The sequence below is a fragment of the Megalops cyprinoides genome, chromosome 23, assembly GCF_013368585.1.
Source record: "Megalops cyprinoides isolate fMegCyp1 chromosome 23, fMegCyp1.pri, whole genome shotgun sequence".
Taxonomy (NCBI): Eukaryota; Metazoa; Chordata; class Actinopteri; order Elopiformes; family Megalopidae; genus Megalops; species Megalops cyprinoides.
Genome location: NC_050605.1, coordinates 24,204,297 through 24,225,870, shown reverse-complemented (window position 1 = coordinate 24,225,870; position 21,574 = coordinate 24,204,297). Strand labels below are relative to the sequence as shown.

Genomic DNA, 21,574 nt, shown 5'->3' with positions numbered 1-21,574 from the left:
ATACAGTAGCTAGCATTTTCCAAACACATGTACCTGTGCAGCTGGAGCTGCAGGGAACACTTCATGTGCCCCACCTGGGAATCCAACCCGCAATCTTCATCTGTCTGTAAATACAGTGTCCGCTCAGCTGTCTCTAAGGTGTGTTGCTGCTCCACACAGGTACAACGTCATGATCGAATGCTGGCACCCCAAACCAGAGAGGCGCCCCACCTTCTCCGAGCTGGTGTCCCGGATTTCCGCCATTTTCTCCAGTTTTAGTGGAGAGCACTACATCCTGCTGAACACCACCTACGTCAACATCAACAAGGTGACACCCTACCCCTCACTCATCTCCTCCCAGGGCAACCTGGACCGGGTCTGCTGCACCTGAGAGCCGAGGATCACGGGATACGTAAAGACAATGTGCTGCCTGTGAGAGACTGCTTTACATGAGCCACTGACACTGGACTGAGCATGGAGACGGCCTATCAGAGCCCCAGCAGCCTGGCCTTCACTGTAAATGAACTGACAGATCATTCATGCCCTCTGTTTCTCTTAGCTGAACTTTGACCCCAAAAGGGGGGCAACTGAGTGACCACTGTGGGTGAGGAAGGCCTGCCTGCTTTGGTCGTGACCCACTGCTGTCACCTTTGACCCTCTCACTGTTACCTGTGTGTCTGTGCTCCGTCCACCGACCTGGCCAGGACCACTTCAGAGAGGGAGGTGGGTGGAGCCACTGTTACTGAAGTGTTTCTGGGCAAGTCACCTGCCTTTGGGGCGAGGCTTGGCACTTAAAGAACATCGTCTGACAGACTTCCACTTGCCACTCTTTCCTTGAAGCTAAGAGGCCTTTTAACCCCTTCCTGGGACAGTGTTCTGCATGTCGGTATAAGTGCTGCATGAAGCAGGCTCGTGTTTCTTAAGGTTTGTGTGTACAGTATGTGATGTTACTGAAGCTAAACTCAATCACTGGTAGTGAAAACTATTTTTCTGGGGTAGGACAACATTTTACAACCTTGCCAGCAGTACACTGGATAGTCTGCGCGTGTAATCATCGCTGGCATTTCTCTGGTCTTCTCTTCACGTCTGGTAAACACTGTGCGAGTCACCTGTAAGAAGTGTACACATTTCAGAATAAAGTAGGTGTATTCCTTCCCGTTTGTGTATCAGGTTGTTTAGGCTCGCTGCTGTTGGTCCTGAGGTGACCAGTTTAGTTTAGAATATGAACACTTTCAACGTGCAGTTCTATATTTTTTTATGACTGAAAAGTTATATTTAAAAGCACAGGAGAATCAGTTTTATGGGATACACAGTGATACAACACAAATCCAGAGTCTTTATTCCACTGAACTACAGCACCTGTGGAAAACATGGACGGGTTTTCACACCTGTTTCGTGTCACATCCTGAACGCATAAATGTCACAGCGGAAAATTATGGACCGGACAACAGCGCATATGGAAAACAACTGGTGTGAGTGATGATCACCTTCAGATGCTTATCTCTTCTTCCGCATCACTGGAATACTTTCCGTTCGAATGCCGTGCCCGTGATTTTTATGGATGGTATGTACATTTATATGGTATGTGAATGATGGTACATGTTGATGTTATGTTGTAATGTAATAAAGCTGTATTATAATTACAATGTTCTCCTGTCAAAGGCTATAGGTGGGTATTTCCCAATGTTGGACTGGCTGTAATTCAGTTTATTTGCTTAGAAGAAATGATGCATGAAGCCTCAGACTAGGTGAGTCTTACCTGAAAAGGTCTGTGTCCCCTGGGGGGTCCTGTGAGCCTGGAGCAGGCATGGGGGGTGGGGGGGGGGGGCTGTTTGCTCTTTCTGCCCGACCTCTACCCAACAGAGGGTCTGGATTTCTGTTATTTTCTTTTCTCTGCACAGGCACAATGCTGTTTTCACGCACCTCTGTTTGGAACTTTCACTGCTTCTTTTGTGGTGTGGGATCGTTTCACGGTAAATCTGTGCTGTTTGTTTCACCTGTGTGACTCAGTGCCGTAAGAATGCCTTTGTACCTGGCAGCTCCCCTCCTGTGATACTGGCTGTATTAGTCAGCTCTATTAGAGGAGCAGAACCTGGCAGCGAGCTGGAAGGAGCGTGGCAGGAAGGGGAGGGGTCAGAGCAGTCCGGTCACTTTGAGCTCTGTCTGAAGTGTCGCGTTCTCCTGCACCATTTTCTCATTTTCAACATCTTCTGCAAACTTGCATCTTTGTATAATGTAGATTCTTTTGCAGCATTAATCAACTTTACTGTTTTTGCTTGAAACTTTTTTAAAAATCTGGCCTCTTACCCTCCAGCTGTTCTTGCAGCCAAATCACACCTGGAATCCCTTGACTTTACAACAGCATAAAAAGTCTAGAGTAGTGAACAATGGAAATCAGATTTGTATGTTATCAGCGCCCTCTTGTGGTTTCCCTTGGGAGTCTGTACTGTTGGTATATTCGAAACTCACTGCATTGCTTAGGGAAGCAGGCAGATGGTACATCCTGTCTCCTGTCTCACATCTTTTATTGTAGCATTATTATGTTCTAACTCTCTGCAGTTTTTCCTGTTTTATTTTATTTCATACCCTAGATTTATAGAAGATTTGACCCTAAATTGAAAAACATATGCGCACTGAAGACCTGAGTGCATCCAGTCACAAAATTAAAGTTCACAGGTTTTCACCTCGGTGCAATTTCGAAGCGCACTGACATGCAGTTTCTCTAGGTTTGTCCTCAAGACTGGAAGAGTCTGGTGAGTTTAGCAGGCATTCATCAAGATGGTGACATTATGGCTCTGAAAGTCCTCTTAACCAGCAGCTTGGGATTTAGATGGAAGATAATGGTGCAATCTCCCTTTATAAACAAACTGGGATATAAATCCTTTAAAAATCGATACAGTCAAGAGAGAATTCTCAATGAAATAGAAAGAAAAATATGAATTTGGGGTTAGGCAGAGTTTCCTTCATTATTATGTCCCAGGGGTCTGCATTGTCCTCATCCTCATATGTCTTCATCCCCTTCATCCATACATCAGCACTACACAGCAGCTTCATTAGCACTACATAAACATGCGTAAGCGTGCGTGAGCATTAATCCCACTGCAGCTCTCTGAGTGTGCCGTGTCACTCCACATGCTGTGAGTAACATTTTCACATCACGCCGGTAATGCTGTGCTCATATGGGGCCCTTCAGAGGAAGTGTCGGGGCATGGCTGAATATTGCGACCGTGCTCCTGTTCTGACGGCGCAGCAGGTGCTGCAGGCTGTTTCCTGCACGGGGGCCCCCTGCGTCTCCCCCCTGACGACCACGTCCGCCTGCGATGTCTCAGAAACCAACAGCTGCTCCCTGAACAACCGCAGAACCCCAAAACCGAGAAACCAGAGAGAGGATGTCTGGGCAGTGACTCTGAGGCCAGACAGATGTTGAAACCTTTGGCCAATATTAATGCCAGGCTGATACCGAGCCCAGAGGAGCTGAGTGTCCGATGACACTCCTCGGCACCAGCTCTGGTGTCGTCACCCCATTCCAGCACTGCACTTAAGCGTGACGTTCAGAACCACGGGACGGACATGATTCAGAGGGAGGTGGACGCTCTGGCAGGGCTTCAATAAAACACCAGATCTCTGTTTCCTTTGAACAGCTGCCCAAAAACCATCTTTTCACAGTGACATTGAGGTGGAACATGAGACAAAATTACAAAAGTCATACTGCTTTTTTCATGGCACCATTGTGTGATATGTACCAATTTTTTATTCACTCTTGTTCTCCTCATAACAATGGATGGTAGCGTGCTGTTTAAAGCTGATCAGACTGAGATTAGATTTCCCCTTGTTCCTGGTGCGCTGCATAAACTCAGGGAGCTATCACTCTGTGTTTATTCAAACAAGGACTGAAGGTCAGTGCGGTGGCCTTGGTTGTGGTGGCAGGGTTAAGATGACTCTGCGGGGCTTTCTGTGACAGAACACCCTTTTCAATACCGAGTGTGAGTCACAACGCCTGGGGAGGGAGCCTCAGTCTACAGCCTCATGAATAACCTCATTGTTAACAGCACTGAGCTCACAGGGTTAGCCCCGAACACACTGTAAATTTCACAACAGTTTCCACCGGCACCCAGTAATTTAAGGATCAGATGGGTACTGATTTACGCAGCCCTGAAGATGAGCTGTATACAGATGTGCAGCTAAAAATGTTATCGCTGGCCACACGGTTAACATGTAAACAGGTTTCTCAACACTTCACAAGCCACGTACTGCACAGCCTTGTGATGGCTCAAAGTTTACTTTCTGATTGCTGATATCACTGATCATCTGCTTTTTGGGGGTCATAGATTTTAAGAATATGTGAAGAGTTGGTTAAGGCGCTTGTGCCAGACACAGGCCGGGGTCTGAATCTGGGATGTGATACCAGCAGTCCATTTTGGTGCTGTATAATTGGCTCTGTGCTAGGAGCTTGAAGTTTGAAAATGATACATTCCAACATCAGTGTGATAAAGCATAAATATCAGATGAAATATTAATTTAAAGGTATGATCCACAAGCATATGTAAACTGGAGAAGATTCAGATGAGCTAGTATCAATAGCAGATCAAGCCTTGGGAGTTAAGTGATATCTGGCTGCAGTATCATGTCCTGCTTATAAGAACCCCACACAATATTGTCATATAATACTTATTGTTCACAAGATAGCTTCACATTTCGTTTAAACCGACATCACCTATTGTAGTGAATAAAGGCACAAAAGAAAACCAGAATGATTCATAGCTGCTCATAAACAAAAGCGCACAAATTCATCCAAATGATGCCGTGGGAGAATGGCAGGAGGGCGTCAAATTTAGTGATGTGCAGTTCGAACGAATCTTTCTGAAGCACATTGAACCAATCGAATTCCAATACATGTCAGTATATAGTATGCTGAATCGCGAAGTTCATTCAGTCCTATGTGAGTCTGACCCAACATACTGTCTCACTTCCGATTCGTTCATTTCCTACAGCTCTTGCAGTACGCGACTACATGAATCTCGTTCATACAGACCTTACTTTGTCAGAGAATCGTGAACAGCACGATTTTAATTCAGTAAAATGCTCATCACTGTTGTGTAATGCACATTAGCAGTGACATCTAGTGGTTACAGTAGAGCTTGGTTATGAACTCATAAAAACATCTTAATTGGCTGGAGAGACTTGCGGACAGGGAAGTTCCACGGTGCAATGACCGTCCTTTCGTTGTTATTGCAACAAATCAAAAGCGTTGTTTGCACATATCCACCCAATTACTAAGTCACACTAGACACAGCGCCGAGCGATGCTAATGTAAGCTGATACGATCACTGTCGTACAGAGGCTGCAACCCACCGGGACCATTGGCAAAATACAGCAGGGAAACAAAACAAATTTAAAAAGCCAGCTGACGTCTGGAAGAGTGCGATAAATTAAACACATCACAGTATAAACGCGTTTTATTGTATCGCACAAAGCCGTAACTTTTAACTGATCTCCTCAGACAGCAGTATCTGACAAGGTGAAGTGAATGGTGTAATGCGAACACATAAAATAATGGGCCAGTAAGGATAAGGTTCAGAAATGCGTATTTTACTTGCTTTCTGTACTAAGCAATTTTAATATATTTGTTTTTAATTTATAATTTCAGTTTGAGACTACATTGTAAGGCACCGTGTAGTTCACCGGCAGCACGCAACCGCTCTACTGCGCGTGCCGTCTTCCGCTTACAGCACGTGACATTGGGGCGTGCAGCTTGTGTTGCGAACCTGCCCGAAAGTGCTGATCTAGGACCAGTTTTTTCTGTTTATCGTATAATGGTTAAACTCGGAACTATGGTTTGGAAATATGATTCTAGATCAGGACCTACGGGCAACGTCTATTTCAAGCGATTTATTCAGCGCAAGTCTCCTGTCTCTTCTGATTGGTTGATAGCATTACAGGGAGATATGGACCAATAAAAGGCGAGCGCGTGCAGAGAACGCGGTGAAAAGAAACTCATCCAGCTCGTGTCTTATGGGCGCGCCCCTCTTGGTGACGTCACACTCGGCTTCCGCGAGCTGTCGTGCCGGAAGGAAAGATGGCGGATCATGAGGAGCAGATATCCGAGGAGGAGAAGGTACGAAACCCAAATTCTGTGTTGCCGATTGCAGTGTAAGGGGAGTAAACGCGCCGAGCAGCGAGGGGGGATCCGGGCAGCGTACAGACGTGCACTTGCCTGGCAGAGCACTGCGGGTAATGTGTGCATAAAGAAGCCGCTGGACTCAGCAGCATAAGTCTATTATTTTTAGCTCAGCGGTCCTGCCCAACTTCCGTTCCCGTCTGTGCGAATCTGAAACAGGGACTCCGCTCCTTGTACGGTCCTGTCGCAAAAATAGGAACAGCGCAGGCGAGCCCTGCTGGGGCTGCTGTGGGGCAGGCCTGCTACATGCACCTATTCGGATCATTCCTAGTTTCTCATTACGATGGAAACGGGTGCACGGCGCGGCAGGCTGAGTCCCACGCCCTGCTGCCGGCGGCGCTGCCTGCGCGGCGGGTTCCCGCAGCGAGAGCGCGTCGGTGGGCGGGCAGCGCTGCGTTCCGCCCGGGGTCAGGGCTGGGCTAGCAGGGCTGCTGGTCACTTTACACCACGGATAAAGTGGCGCGGCACAGGGCCGTGCTGTCGAACTGGGTATTGCTTTGGGGCGCAGAGACCGAGCAGGAGGAGAGGCTGGCGATGTAACGCCGTGAGAGCTAAACGGCGGACCAGTTGCGCACAGCTGCAGGGTGTAGCTGCTGCGGGTTCGACTCCACAACAGTGTGACGTCAGAGTGTTGTGTTCAGTTTCTTTAAGGTTGGTACATGGGTGCGGTTGTCACATACACGCCCACCCGGGAGCAAACACACATTGCTGTATATCAGGAGTGTCGTCAGTCATATATCACTGTTTATATAGGACATGCTTAGGCCCTAATGTATCCCTGTAAACTCCAGGGTTCAGGTTCCTGTATGCAAGCTTAGTCTGTTGTCAGTTTCCACATGAATTTTTCATTGGCTGTGTCTCTTCCATCACGGCGCGAAGCGTGGGAGAGCCGTTAAACCAGACACCCACGCCTGTGGACTGGTTAAGGTTATTAGATCCTCTGTCTTAATGTCCTTGCAGGTGGCAGGGAGCCATGCTGTGCCTGCACTGAACTCAGATCAGTCAGAAAGCCCATTTTAATGTCGTCTCTGGTGGGACATTGAGCCTGTTGGCAAGGCCCCCTGAAACCAGCCACCAGCAAACAGCACAGCTGCAGCATCAGTACCGTCACTAGTGGTGTGAATGTGTTTCATATTCCCTCTTTAAACTGCAGTCTGAGGGTTAAAATCTCCATCGGGGTCTGGATTTGCCATGGTACACTCAAAGCCTGACTTATCCCCTCTCAGTTGCGATTCTGTTTGATTCGCATCACACACAGCTGAGCTGCACTAATCTCCCTTTCGTCAGCGATTCTGACTGACTCAGACACTGATCCATAAACTGATTCTGGCAATCAATGAAAAGAACTGTTAACAGCCAGTTGATATTCACACAAATCAACAGTGGAGGTATTTTTTTGTGTGCAATTTCCTTTCCTATTGACTTTTAGCACGGTCATGTGAGATGAAAGTTTAGTGGTGTTTGATCCATGCCGTTCAGGCAGTATTGAGAGGTAGACTTTCTTTCAGGTGCCGTTGTTCACACTGTGGGGAGCTACAGGGAGGTCTGGGTGTTACAGCAGCCTGATAAAATTGCTACAGTGCTCCTCTGCTGTTAAATGACAGTGAAACTACTCCATCCTTCCCAAACAAATGAAAAATGAAAGCTGAAGTCGCTGGTGTTTTGGGAGGAAGGGGTCCGATTTGCACACTTTAGATCCCAGCCGAAGTGCGCGGCGGTGGAGACAGGGCTGTGTCTGTCTGTGAGCATTGTCCTGACGCAGCGTGTGGAATGACAGCACTGCTGTGCTAATGAAGCTTCCGTCTCTGCGCCTCACCCCACGGAGTTCCTCTTCACCGCGTCGCCCCTGCGTCTTTGGGCCTCATTACTGTCAGGAACATCCCCACCCTTCAGAGAGAGCGGAGGACACACACACACACACACACACACACACACACACACACACACACACACACACACACACACGTCACTCCTCTGCCTGGCCTTGACACTCGACAGCAGAGGAATTAGAATGCTAATGCTCTTTGCCTGGTGTAGCCCCTGTTGAAACTTTGAATATTTTGTTAGAATTAATCCATCTTGTGGCTGCAGTCAAGGTTGATCAGACAGCAGAACAGCTGAATTCTAAAGCAGTGGCGTGGAGCTCTCTTTTTCGTTCATGACAGATTTATTTCAGTAAAACTCCATGCAGTAATATATTATCACGTTGTATTCTAAAAGTTGAAATAAAAGGTTCCTCATTGATGCTCAAATGTAACGGAGGGTTTCTCAGACAGGAAGTAGAACAGGGCATTTGGCTGGTGCCACATAGTTGTCAATATGTGATTTATGACATGATTTGTATTGTACATCATTTACAATACTGTTTTTTTTTTTTTTGCTTAGCAGATGCTCCTATCTGGTGGGGGTTTCCAAAGCTTACATTCTTAGACATAGTCAGAGCCACCTGTTCCTCTCCGCAACATCACCTGTCTTTCCCCCTGCAGTTTGGAGCAAAAAATATTTTGGAGTCCACAAAGAGTGCCTTGCATATGTGTGTGTGTGTGTGTCTGCCCTCGGCCTTTAAGAGCAGGGTCTCTGCCCTGATAGTGCAGTCTGGTGTTTCAGTGTAAGGAGGGGCTGAGATTTTTCCAGATGACTTGCACTGTTTTGCTCATTCAGGGGATGTATGAGCTGTGGAGGGAACAGGCTGGAATGGCACATCGTCCACATCCACTGACAGGCTGATCAGGAGTAAACTCACAGCACTCTCACTTCTCTCATGTGACTGGAGGTTTTGGTGTCTTAAGAAATGGGCATGATTCATTTGAAACATTCAGAAATACTCTGGTAGTTATTTCTGCTTGTTTGCTTTCTGCCTGTTGGGGACCTGTTCTGTCTGCCGGAACAGAGACACCCTGGGGAGTGTCTCTTGACAGGATATGCCTGGGATATGAGTTGATTAATCTGTAATCTGCCATTGTCTGATCATTTTGGAGATTTAAATTGTACTTTAATCCACTTAGAGCTGTGTATGGTGTGGACCAGTGGGCTGTAGATCTGTGTGTCTGTGTGTGTGTGTGTGTGTGTGCGCGTGCGTTTGTATGTGTGTGTGTGTGTGTGTGTGTGTACTGTATTTTGGGTCGCCTGTGCTTCAGAACAGTGTGTCCTCACCGAGGAGTATCCAGCTGTGCTCGAATTTGGGTACAGGTTACGTGCTTTGTGATGTCACTTCCTTTTATGTCAGCAGAACTGATCCAATGAAAAATCTGCAACATTCAGTCCTGCTTATACTGTCACCTCCCCAAACAGTCGAAGGTCATTCTGTTCCACTGTTTCTCTCTCTCTCTCTCTCCCTCTCTCTCTTTCCCTCTCTCTCTCTGGTCAGTCCCCTGCTTTATTTAGGCTGTCAGTTTTATCCTTTTTCTCTCACACAAACAACTCCTCTTGTTCTGGTAAAAAGTAATGTATCACTGGTTGCTAACAGCGACAGGCCCATAGTCCTTTGTGCGTCCAGGTCATGTGGAGGGAGCACTTCCTCCCAGGTGTCGGATTACAGGATCCAGTTTGGCTGTGACTGTGTCAGGTGCTCCAGGAGTCAGGACTCATAACCAAGAGGTTGCAGGTGCAAGTCCTGTGCTCTGCCTTTTGGATAAGAAACTGTGCCTCGCTAGATACAGTCCTCTGATAAATGCATTAAAAATTATATTAATGGTAACAATAACAAAAATGTGATTAGTGAAATAAAGCTGCTGTTTCAGCAGGAATGGTCATTGAGGAGTTCTTCCTGCAGCTGTTTTTGGGGAAAAAAAGAACATTTTTCATGTTTTTAGGAATCAGTACTGAGGTGGGTGCCCCTGTCTCACACTGCTCAGGAGTCTTGAGGCGTGAGGAAGGACAGTTTGCACACAAGCCTTTATGCTGCTCCTGTAGAATGACTCAGTGGGCTTATTCATGTACATAGCCTCGATCTGTTGCCGTCACTAACAGCGGAGGGGTACAGACATAGCCTCAACCAGCACCGATCCTTCACTGACGCCGGGGAATAAAATATGTCACGTCTCTGCCCTTGTAAGTCCTCGAGCTCTTCGCAGTAAACCGCGAGCGAGCTCATCGTGAGCTCTCTGAATGCGGTGCATGCTGCAGCACTGTGTGTTAGAAGGCTACTGTCAGTTCTCTGTATTAGCTCATTACATTGCCCTCTGAATAACAGACACTGTGAGAAAATCATTGTGCCAAGGCCATAAAAAGGCCAATAGGATATGGGATTTATTGCAGCAAGTATTAATTCAAATGAGGCGATATTAATATTTTAAAATGCTTTGTGCTGTTACGCATTTAGAGTACTGTGCCGAGTTCCAGGCACCACACTGTAAGAGGGACACAGAAGCTTTTCAGCAGCCAGACTCCTTTCAGGTTTCAGACATTTAAGTTATGAAGAGAGACTCAAGCCACTTAACCTTTTAAGCTGCCTAAAAAAGCAGTCTGGAGATATGAGTGAGGGTTTTATATTTTTAAAGGGGATTAATGAAATTGTCTACAGTTATTTTTAATAATTTCTGTCAGAAAACAAGTGAACATAGCTGGAAAGTAGATAAAATTCACACTTAAATCAGCAGCTGTTTTTCAGTTAGAGAGTTATAAATCCTTAGTGCTGAAGACCAGGGCTGATTCAGTGCCAGATGCACAATTGACTGTGGGCAGAATAGTAGCTCTACAGTAGGAAAGGGGTATAATGAGCCAGCCTGGTTCCAGCTCTACAGGGGGAAAGGGGTATAATGAGCCAGCCTGGTTCCAGCTCTACAGTGGGAAAGGGGTATAATGAGCCAGCCTGGTTCCAGCTCTACAGTAGGAAAGGGGTATAATGAGCCAGCCTGGTTCCAGCTCTACAGTGGGAAAGGGGTATAATGAGCAGGTGCTGCACAGGTGTAACACAGCACACTCGCTGCGCCGCACAGGTGTAACACAGCACACTCGCTGCGCCACACAGGTGTAACACAGCACACTCGCTGCGCTGCACAGGTGTAACACAGCACACTCGCTGCGCTGCACAGGTGTAACACAGCACACTCACTGCGCTGCACAGGTGTAACACAGCACACTCGCTATGCCTGCAGGATCACAGCCAGTAAAACAGCAGGAGAGGAACATGGATGTTGGGTTTTTGCAGTAGTAAAAGATCACAGTGTTGGGATGGGTGTTGGGCTGAAGCAGTATTTGCGCGGTGGTGTTATTAGGTGCAGATGGAGCTTGTGGGCTCTGCCCTCTGTCTGCGCCGGCTGCGTCGGCTGCGTCTGCGTCGGCTGCGGCTGCGTCTGCGTCTGCTCTGTGCCGCTCACTCAGCGCTCACACGCATGCCCTTATATGGCTTTGATCTTGGCGGGTGAGCGGCCGGGCAGGAGGCTGCGAGTTTCACATGTGGCCACAAACAGGAAGTGCTGGCGAGTTTCACAGCGAGTGAGATTCAGAGTCGCGGCAGCGCGCAATGCGGGCGCGGCCCTGCTGATCAGAGTGCGGGCGCGGCCCTGCCAATCACAGTGCTGCCGATCACAGTGCGGGCGCGGCCCTGCCAATCACAGTGCTGCCAGTCACAGTGCGGGCGCGGCCCTGCCAATCACAGTGCTGCCAGTCACAGTGCGGGCGCGGCCCTGCTGATCACAGTGCGGGCGCGGCCCTGCCAGTCACAGTGCGGGCGCGGCCCTGCTGATCACAGTGCGGGCGCGGCCCTGCCAGTCACAGTGCTGCCAATCACAGGCGGCTCGGTGTGGATCTCTGCTAACGGAGGATGAGGTGGAAATGGAGGTTACACTTTGAAACGCAGCAGTACATTACTGCACAGTACTCATCTCAGAACTCACTCATGTGATCGCAGCCTGAAGGCTGGGTGATCTCTCTCCTTCTGTAAGTGCCAGTGATGGGGTTTCAGGGTTGGGGTGTGGCCTTGATTTAACCCTTTCCTCTCTGTGTTCTGGGTGATGTCACAGTGATGTGGGTTTGGAATGGCACAGATTTGGTTCTGGGTGATGTCACAGTGATGTGGGTTTGGGATGGCACAGATTTGGATTAACCCTTTCCTCTCTGTGTTCCAGGTGCGCATAGCTGCCCACTTCATCATTCATGCGCCTCCTGGAGAATTCAACGAGGTTTTCAACGGTGAGTTTCAGCGGGTCATGTGACCATTCCCTGTGTGCTCCTGCCTTTCTCAGCTGCTACAACCCAACACAATTACCAAATACTGCCGTTACCACCCAGCATGACCACAAAGCACTACTGCTGCAAGCCAACATCAACAATCACCGAATACTACCTCTACAACCCAACACAAACCCCTAACACTACTGTACCACCCAACACAATCACCAAACACTACTGCTAAAACCAACCCCCTCAGGAGAACGCTCCTCCTTTTTAAAGCAAACCCCCTCAGGAGAACGCACCCCTTTTTAAAGCAAACCCCCTCAGGAGAACGCACCCCTTTTTAAAGCAAACCCCCTCAGGAGAACGCACCCCTTTTTAAAGCAAACCCCCTCAGGAGAACGCACCCCTTTTTAAAGCAAACCCCCTCAGGAGCTGCAGTCAGCAGGGCGGAGTTACGTGTGGTGTCATTTTATTTGGAGAAATACGGTTATATTAACTGTGCGTTGGAAGTTGGAATGTATTTTTTTATTTGATTTGTTTGTTGTGATACATTTGTACACAGAGTATATCGTTCAGCCACATCCCTGTGATGGCTTGTAAACACAAAGTAACAATTTTTAAACCTTTAAAACTGCCACAAGGTCAGGTAATATAACAGCATGATTTTCAGTCAGGATCGCTCCCTGCTGTTGCCAGGGGTTACACTCAGTATAAATCCAGCTCAGTCTCTCTGTCTCGCTCTGAGAGTCACACTGATCTCACTATGCCAGAGACTTACTGTTCTTTACCAGGAATTTTAACATTTTCACTGCACACTGGTGCATCCGTGCACACTGATGATTATTCTTCTGGAAATATGAAGTTTGAGTTTGCAGTCGAGTGTGACTTTTCTGTCAGCATTAGACCCCTGGGAAAGTGTGTAGTTGGACACACCCAGTCAATGTGTCGTTCACAATGCTGAGTTATAAATGGCCATCCAAACCCTTACCCTGAGTTTCAGTGTTAATGAAGCCAGCCAAGTGTGTGGCCAGCACCGGTCTGATGATGGTTCATTTCACAATGAATCTCTTTATCATAAAGGCACGCAATCTCTGAGATCTTGGGATGTATGTTAGTGGCGTAATGGCGGTATGGGAGAGGTAACCCAGTTCAAAACCACGTCATGCCAACAGAGGCCTCTTTATACTGATGGCTGAACTGTGCACCAAGCGTGTCCCACAAGTCAGTCCAGAAAACGTGCGATTTGGGCCTGGGTCTGGCGCCTGCATGGGTCTTCCGTTTCATGGTGAACGGAGTGACCGCAGAACATGGAGTACTGGTCCAGTTCCGTCAGAACATCCCTGATATCTTGCCAAAAAAAAAAAAACAAAGAAAAGGCTTTGGCTGTTAAGCATGCATTACCCACATGAGGCAGAGCTTGTTGACAGCATTAGTGGGAGTGATTTCTGAGGATGGCTGTGTTGTTTCTCCAGTGCTGTACTTGGAGATGCGCTCAGTGTACATGCTGTAGTTTACAATGTGAGGGGGGGTTCCTTGGTGGGGGGGGTAATTTTGGTAATCCCTCTGCTGTAATTAGTGCCTTCGGTGCAGATTAGTCTCCATGGAGACCCATCTTCCTTATCTCAGTTGCACAGACTTCACTTCTTGGTGCATCTGCGATGTCAGCTTTCTCCTTCGATCTCACGCTCACACTTCTCTCCTCTCAGAGCGCGTGCCGGTCTCTTCTCTGTGGTGGTTCACTGTCTCTGTGAAACGGCAGCATCAGTAAGGCAGTGGCTGTGCCGTAACACTCTGCTTCTCTCTGTTTCAGATGTTCGGCTGCTCCTTAATAATGACAACCTTCTGCGGGAGGGAGCAGCTCAGTAAGTTCAGGCTCGTTATTGACCATTAATGACCCCTTCAGCAAACCCATGAAATCAAGTTCAGCCTCATTACCAACCAGTTCACCAAACTGATGGCAAAGTCACATTTCATCAGTATCCAGAGTCCACAGATAGGTCATGATTCATTCTGATTTGGTCCTCGGTCTTTTTCTTTTTATCGCAGTGTTAATGACCATGTTCCTGTATTTCTGTGTTTTTAGTGCATTTGCACAATACAATCTGGACCAGTTTACTCCAGTAAAGATCGATGGGTACGAAGAACAGGTGAGTCATACAGAAGTTAAAGGCCCCGTGGCTCTGTGCCTCTGTGTTAAACTGTAGGTGAGACTGATGAGCTGCACTCAGGCAGTAGCCTTTTAAGCACTTGGAGAGATCCTGGATTTGAGCTGATATCCTAACTGCCAGTCTTTATAAAATATTAAAGCAGAATGAGTGAATGGATGTCCAGCTCCATGTGAAAGATAGATGGAACGTCTTCATTAGGGGTGAAGGATGAGTACATGTCCCATCAGGAAAGGCTTTCAGTCTCTGTTAAAACACCCCCCCTACCCCTCCAGGTCTTAATCACAGAGCATGGCGATCTGGGCAGCGGCAGAGTTCTGGACCCCAAGAATAAGATCTCCTTTAAGTTTGACCACCTGCGTAAGGAGGCGAGCGACCCGAAGCCGTACGATGCGGACAGCGGCATGGAGAGCTGGCGGAGCGCGGTGGATGACGCCGTGCGCGCCTACGTCAAGGAGCACTACCCCAGCGGGGTCTGCACTGTGAGTGCGCTGCCGCGCTTCCATACCCGCACCTGCAGGGGGCGCCAGAGGGACAGAGCTGAGCCCTGAACTCAGTGAGACGTGAAGACTGATTCCTGAGAGTGCTCTCAGGGACTGGGATCAGTAATGCTCTTCTCCTTTGGTTTTTTGTGGGTTATGTGGCTGATTTTTTTAAAATGTTGTTTATTCTGGGATTTTTATTGATTTGTGTGCATCACACCTGCTTGTATTTTTTTCTAGATTTATGGGAAGACTCTTGACGGACATCAAACCATTGTTGTGTGCATCGAGTGCCATCAGTTTCAACCAAAAAACTTCTGGTGCGTTCTGCTCCGCCTTACGCCCCTCTCACGCGGGTAGCATTGTTTATGTGAGCGTCACTCCCCTTCTGTGCATGCAGCGTGATCCAGTCTCACAGGTTTGCACGGTCTCCACACTGCCGCAGGTTTGCACAGGTTTGCACAGGTTTGCACGGTCTCCACACTGCCGCAGGTTTGCACAGGTTTGCACGGTCTCCACACTGCCGCAGGTTTGCACAGGTTTGCACGGTCTCCACACTGCCGCAGGTTTGCACAGGTTTGCACGGGCTCCACATTGCCGCAGGTTTGCACAGGTTTGAACAGGTTTGCACGGTCTCCACACTGCCACAGGTTTGCACAGGTTTGCACGGTCTCCACACTGCCACAGGTTTGCACAGGTTTGCACAGTGCTGCATGGTTGTCTCATTTCCTCAGAGCTATTGAGCACCAGTGACATTAGATCACAGTGGCAGCTGTCCTCACCTTGGTTCTACCGTGGTTCTTGCGGTTCTCGCGGTCCCATTCTGTGATGGTTAGCAACTGCTGTGTGGCACAGGAATGACCTCCTGAGACTCAAGCAACTGTGTTACCCCACCCCACAGCTACACCCCCCCCAGCCCCCTGTTCTAAACGAGAGCAAATGAGAGGCCATGCTCATCACACAGCCCCTCTGACCCACAGCTGGTTTTGTTTTCTTTGTCTGGTGAAGGAACGGGCGCTGGAGGTCAGAGTGGAAGTTCACCATCACCCCATCCTCAACTCAAGTGGCAGGAATCATGAAGATCCAGGTAACGGAGCAGGCGGTGCAGGAGCTGGGGGCGTGGAGTTAGGGGACAGGGGACAGGGGACAGGGGCCGGGGGGAGCAGGTTTCTGGGTTTGCTGAGATTTCATCTCCAGAAAAGCATTTTGGGCAAACTGTAGGAGGAGAAACTGTAGAGGGATGCAGGTTTTGGAAATGTACCTGCACAGCAGGTGGCGAGTGTGTGTAATACAGATGTGCTGCGTTTCTGATGCCAGGTTCACTACTACGAAGACGGCAACGTTCAGCTGGTGAGCCACAAGGAAGTTCAGGAATCGATGGCCGTCACTGTGAGTGCATCCCTCTCAGCCAATCAGTGCACAGCATCCTTCTCAGCTGCCCCAGACAAGCATACATGCATTCATACTTTACCCACTGTGTTTTAGCCTCCTTTGAGGCTCTGTGTCAGAGCTCAGGTTTGCCCTTGAGCCCAGACACCATCAGTGTGAGTCTGGGTTTTGTGGTTTGCAGACTGTGGCTTCACCCTGCTGGGGTTCGGCTGGCTTCGGTTGAGCAGGGCGCTCAGCGTGGCGCTTCTCTGCGCTCACTGTCCCCGTTTTCTGTCTCTTCTGTTTCAGAATGAAGCACAAACAGCAAAGGAATTCATTAAGATCATGGAGGCTGCAGAGAATGACTACCAGGTACACTCTGGAGTTTGGGAACTTGTTTGATTAATTGCGGGCTCATGCATGTTCTGTGTTGCCTGTTTGCATGTTGAAAATGTGTTTGTCAGTGATGGCAGCCATTTTGGGTTGTTTAGCAGCATTTTGCTGCTAACTGCAGCTGTGTTTGACCCGGCTGAAGATGCAGTTACCTGCTTCAGCACAGGAGTGAAGCCTCACACTGTATCTCTGTCCTTCTGTCTTCTCCAGACCGCCATCAATGAGAACTACCAGACCATGTCGGACACCACATTCAAAGCTTTACGCCGGCAGCTCCCTGTAACTCGCACCAAGATCGACTGGAACAAGATTCTGAGCTACAAGATCGGGAAGGAGATGCAGAACGCCTAAAGCCAGTGTTGCACAGCTGGATCCGCTGTCTCGTCCTTGTGTAAATTAAGCAATTGAAAGGGGGTTGGGTCTCACAAAAATACAAAACATTGGATACATGAAAGATGCCTACTTTTAATAAAACTTTTATACAGATATGGATTAAAAACTTACAGTAATCATGCCATTTGGAATGTAGGTTGCTAAGGAAATTGGTGCACAGCTTCTTTTGGGGAGGGGGATGAATTTTCCATCTTTTCATGAAAAAGCATTTTGTCAGGCCAACAATATTTATTGTGATTGTGCGATCACAGTTTTAATTGACCATTAGCAAAGAACAGAAGGGAAAATGTGAAATGACACAAATTATTTTGTAGAAAACCCTGTCTAAATGTAGTGTAGGATTAACTTATTAAAAAAAGAAGGTGTGGCTCATTTCCTGAATGTGGAGGGAAAAACGTTTAGCTCATATTTCTGTCCCCTTCGTTCGTTACCGCATGCTCGGTCTCTGTGTTCATATCCTCCGCATCCCCGCATAAACAGCACTGTGACGAGCCAGCCCTGCGGAAGCCAATGAAATCGGGACAGGCTTGATTAACAAAAGTCTTTAATTGCTCTAAACAGCTTCCTGTTCATACATTTAACTACTCACGACATTTGTATTACATGCCCCTGAGTTCTTATTTTTATTAAAACCAGACATGACTGTATTATAACAAGATACATTGTAATATATAGGCTACCTGTATTAAAAATCTTGTCTGTCGGTTTCGTGAATTATTTCATTCTCGAATGAACTGTAATACAATCTTAATAATGTTACATTAAAATGACAGATTTTCTATTTAAGTGAATATTAAATGTCTCCATACTTTTGTCCAAGTGTTTGCGAATCTGCTCACTTTTCTGACCACCATCTGTCGTGACACAGAACAGTAGGTCCATGCGTTTAGTTCAGCCGGGACAGCGGATACTGTTTGGCACTGAGGCTGAGATGTACGGAGAAAGGGTTAAACTTGTACATTCCACAGTTAAACGGACTAAATCTCGTCACTATTTCAATAAGGTAACAAACGTTTGCCTACTGAATTCAACGTGACATTCAAAATGATGTTGAACGCTTACGATTAATTAGCGTTAATTTGACGAATGACACTACACTTAAATATTTTTCTATTCATTTCATCCTTTGATTCATAATGTTGTTAGAATGCATGCTAGCTACCTACATGTGCACACACTCATGAACAACATCAGTTACCATTGCTTGAGTTTTAAAAAATGTTAAAACTCAAAAAAGTAAATCCTAATGTACTGTTATAACTTATAAGTCAGGAAATTGCAGCGTACATGCATACTACAGCTTTGGTGTTCAGTCTTTTGCACGTAAAATACGTTTAAGAGGCAATACAAATCGCATCGCGTTGCCTATCCCATAGGAAGGTATGGTTAGATGCACTGCCACGACATTTCTTTTTACCACAAGATTTGATTTCCACCCTCTGCTTAATAATAATGAAATAAACTTACCATTAAACAAACCATGTGAAATTGCGACCGACAAACGTTTATATAAGTAGGTTACCTAGGAGCCGCGGGCCGGGCGGTGCAGGCTGCTAGGTGCAACAGCACTCGCTCGGGGTAGCAGAGAGCCGCAGCAGGGCTGAAACGCGTTACTGACCGCAGTGCCGCCCCGTCTGCCAGTGGACTTCTGCGCTATTTGTCTGTGTGTCGTCTTGTATCTGGTTTACACTGTACGAGTGTCATTTAAAATAACCGGCAGTCTGACCACAGGTAAGCATCAAAATGTAAGTGTTTGCTTTAACGGCTGCAATGTTAGGTATCTTGCTAGCTCGATCTAGTCAAGCAGTTTGCTAACTCGCTTCAGACACGTCTACAAATCGAGAGTCTTGTGAACTTTTTTCAGGTAGGCTGTTTGGTAGAGTAATGTAATGAATACCTAAATAAATAGTTAAAAACATCAACAGGTGTAGCACTCGGAGTAATTTTGCATATTTTAAGGGATTGTCATCCGTAATATATATTTAAGTTTTTAAGTCGTGGTTGGGTGGCGGGTTTAAAGAAAGTGCCCGGATCCTAAGTCTCAAATGTTACGCGCTCGCTATCTTAAACAAGTGCAGTGAATAGGCTACTTTACCTCGACAGATACTTACGGCTTAATTATATGCATTATTTCTTAACTGTATTTCCGTGTCCTCGCACAGTCTCAGTCTGTTTTGGGTGTGTGTATCGTATGCGTAGGCTACTGCATACGAAACCAAAAAGTAAAAAAGCTGGTGTCGAGCAGGTGTCTGTCTGTTTGAGTGAAAGTAGATAAAGCGACATGTTCATTCTGCGGATGCGGGGTGGAATGCTGAGTTGTGACACGGGTTTACCTGCATCAGATTAGCCAGGAGTGGGTTATCAGAGGAGATGGCGAGCATTATCTGTAACGTTATGTGTGCTTGTGTCGTTGCTCAAGTGCAATGTTGACAGATCTGTCATCAACGTGGCAGTTAGCTAAATATAGATTAATTGCCCCCACATTTTGGAAGACGTTGACCTACTCTGCAACAGCAACACTCCCACTTCACCAAAACGCCTGGTGCGGAATGGGAGCAACCAGCGGGACAAGCCTGAGTCTGACTCAACCACCCTTGCGAGAACTCAGATCACCTCCAGCAGATGTAATGATTGCACCCAGCTCGGGTGTTTTACAGCGTTATAGCACTCTCACTACCCCTCTGAGCGACCGGATGGCTGGCGGAGGTACGGGAACAGTGCCTGAAAGGCTGTTCTGCTCGGTGATCTGTCGGTTTGACATGAAGCACACTTGGCCGCTCTTTTCTGCTGTACCGATAGCCAATAACTAGAAATTAAGATTTATGTTGGAGTTGTCACCCTTAATTGTGTTTTAATTGTATTAGATGGCTCTGTGCTGCCTGTCGCCAGCTGCATACTAACGGTTGTATTTTGTTTATTTGGGATCCAGGTTCTGCTCTCAGACGGTGCTGCGGTCCAGCAGTGTCGGCGGTGAAGGTAAATCGCGTTTTACAGGATTATCATCAGTTCTTGTTGTTTGATGTCCTGCCCGTTGGCAGCTCGCAGCATGCAGTGATCTCCAGCTTTCTCTAGCTTCAGGTGTTTTCTTTTTTATCTCACTGTAACCCCTCCTTGCCATACGGGTTTCTCGCATTAACAGTAGTGATGGCTGGCTGCAGGAATAGAGTGTAAGCTCAGAGTGCACTGCTGCCCTAATGCACTGCTTCTCTGTGTACTCTGATGTTGTTTTGTGATGTGAGGGAGGGGGAGAGTAAGATACTCTGTGGTGACGGTGCTGTAGGACAGCCCCACAGTGGAGCAGTCTGTCTCTGTTCTGTTCATCTCGGTTCATGTGCTGATCGTCTCTGGCCTGTTTGGACCTGTTCTGTGCAGTTCTCTGGTCTGCGTTTGGCTCGGGAGAAACAGCTTCACCCTGTTTGCCAGGGAAAGAAAGCAAGGCTGGCCAGTGAATCAGAGCCACTAACGAGAGAGGAGAGAAGGTGCATCATTCGGCATCCCGCTGCCACTGTACTGACGTAGAGACACCGGCTGATTTATCCTGCTGTGCTGTCTGCCCTGTCTGCCCTGTCCTGCTCCAGAAAAAGTCCCCCCGAGCTGCTCACGGCAGGATGTCTGGGAGAGAGACACTGTTCAGCCAGACAGGACACCGTTCTGCTGCATCTGAAGCGATAAGGGATTTGACTCTCATAGCTCTGTGGAGCAGGACGCTGTAACTCGAACATTCTGCTCTGACCTGCCAGCTAATACTCTAGCAGTTCCCAGGGTATTTTATTGTTCTGAATTCTGAAAAGGTTTCTGAAATCACTGCTTGTAAAAGAGTATGATTCAGCTGTGTTCCTGTTTTTCACCTTTTACTCATTATTTCCCCCCCAAAAAAAATTTTGGACAAAGCTCAGATATTTTCAGGTAATGCGTGTGCTGTTTGAGGTGACATCTGTTTGTGGAAAAAGTCCCTGTTCCCTGCATGGTTATGCCAGGCAAAGACAATCACATCCCAGAGGAAGGGAAGTGCCAAACCTTGGAATTCAGTCCAACATAAATATGACATCATTTGTGGCCTTGCTGGCTTAAATGTCAGGAAAATTCATGAGGTCATAACAGTTCCAGTGTCAATAAGACTAACAATAATAATATTCACAACGGAGGTTTCACCACATGCAGGTTTTTCTGGTTTATTCCATGAGTCAAATCATTTTAGCATCTTGCTTCAGTAGGATGATGCTAATCTGAACTTGCACAGCGTGCAGGTCAGAATGGCTGTCTCCCTTCGTCTTTCCCACAGACAGTTTTACTGCCAGCAAGGTAGTGCAGTGCACAGAGAGTCCTGGTTCAGTGCTGTAGACCTGTCACATGACACTGACTGTGTATTGCTGGAGGGAATGAGGTGTGATTACCACACGGAGTGAGGTGTGATTACCACACGGATGTCAGAACACTGCTGCTGTCCGGGTACAGTGTGGTCCTGCCTGTGTGTGACTCGTCCCAGACGGAACTGAAAG

General features: G+C 47.4%; 2 protein-coding genes across 2 annotated transcripts in view; both read left to right on the top strand.

The window, feature by feature from the left end:
- Window positions 1-1,524, top strand: part of met (MET proto-oncogene, receptor tyrosine kinase) — a 41,702-nt gene extending 40,178 nt beyond the window's left edge. Inside the window, exon 21 of the mRNA XM_036518163.1 lies at window positions 160-1,524. Coding sequence (XP_036374056.1) covers window positions 160-370 — 211 coding nt within the window. The 3' untranslated portion in view covers window positions 371-1,524. The remainder of the gene's footprint in view (window positions 1-159) is intronic.
- A 4,509-nt stretch (window positions 1,525-6,033) lies between these two features.
- On the top strand, window positions 6,034-17,737 carry LOC118770281 (F-actin-capping protein subunit alpha-2-like). Its single transcript, XM_036517860.1, has 10 exons — window positions 6,034-6,094; window positions 12,226-12,289; window positions 14,085-14,136; window positions 14,358-14,421; window positions 14,715-14,921; window positions 15,162-15,241; window positions 15,930-16,008; window positions 16,239-16,310; window positions 16,599-16,661; window positions 16,893-17,737. The coding sequence occupies exons 1-10, from the start codon at window positions 6,056-6,058 to the stop codon at window positions 17,031-17,033; spliced, it is 861 nt and encodes a 286-aa protein (XP_036373753.1). The 5' UTR covers window positions 6,034-6,055; the 3' UTR covers window positions 17,034-17,737.
- Window positions 17,738-21,574: the final 3,837 nt, after the last annotated feature.

Coding starts and splice junctions, on each gene's coding strand:
- LOC118770281 (XM_036517860.1), top strand. CDS start 6,056: ATGGCGGATCATGAGGAGCAGATATCCGAGGAGGAGAAG. Junction 12,290..14,084: donor ATTCAACGAGGTTTTCAACG/GTGAGTTTCAGC, acceptor TCTCTGTTTCAG/ATGTTCGGCTGCTCCTTAAT. Junction 14,422..14,714: donor TCGATGGGTACGAAGAACAG/GTGAGTCATACA, acceptor CTACCCCTCCAG/GTCTTAATCACAGAGCATGG.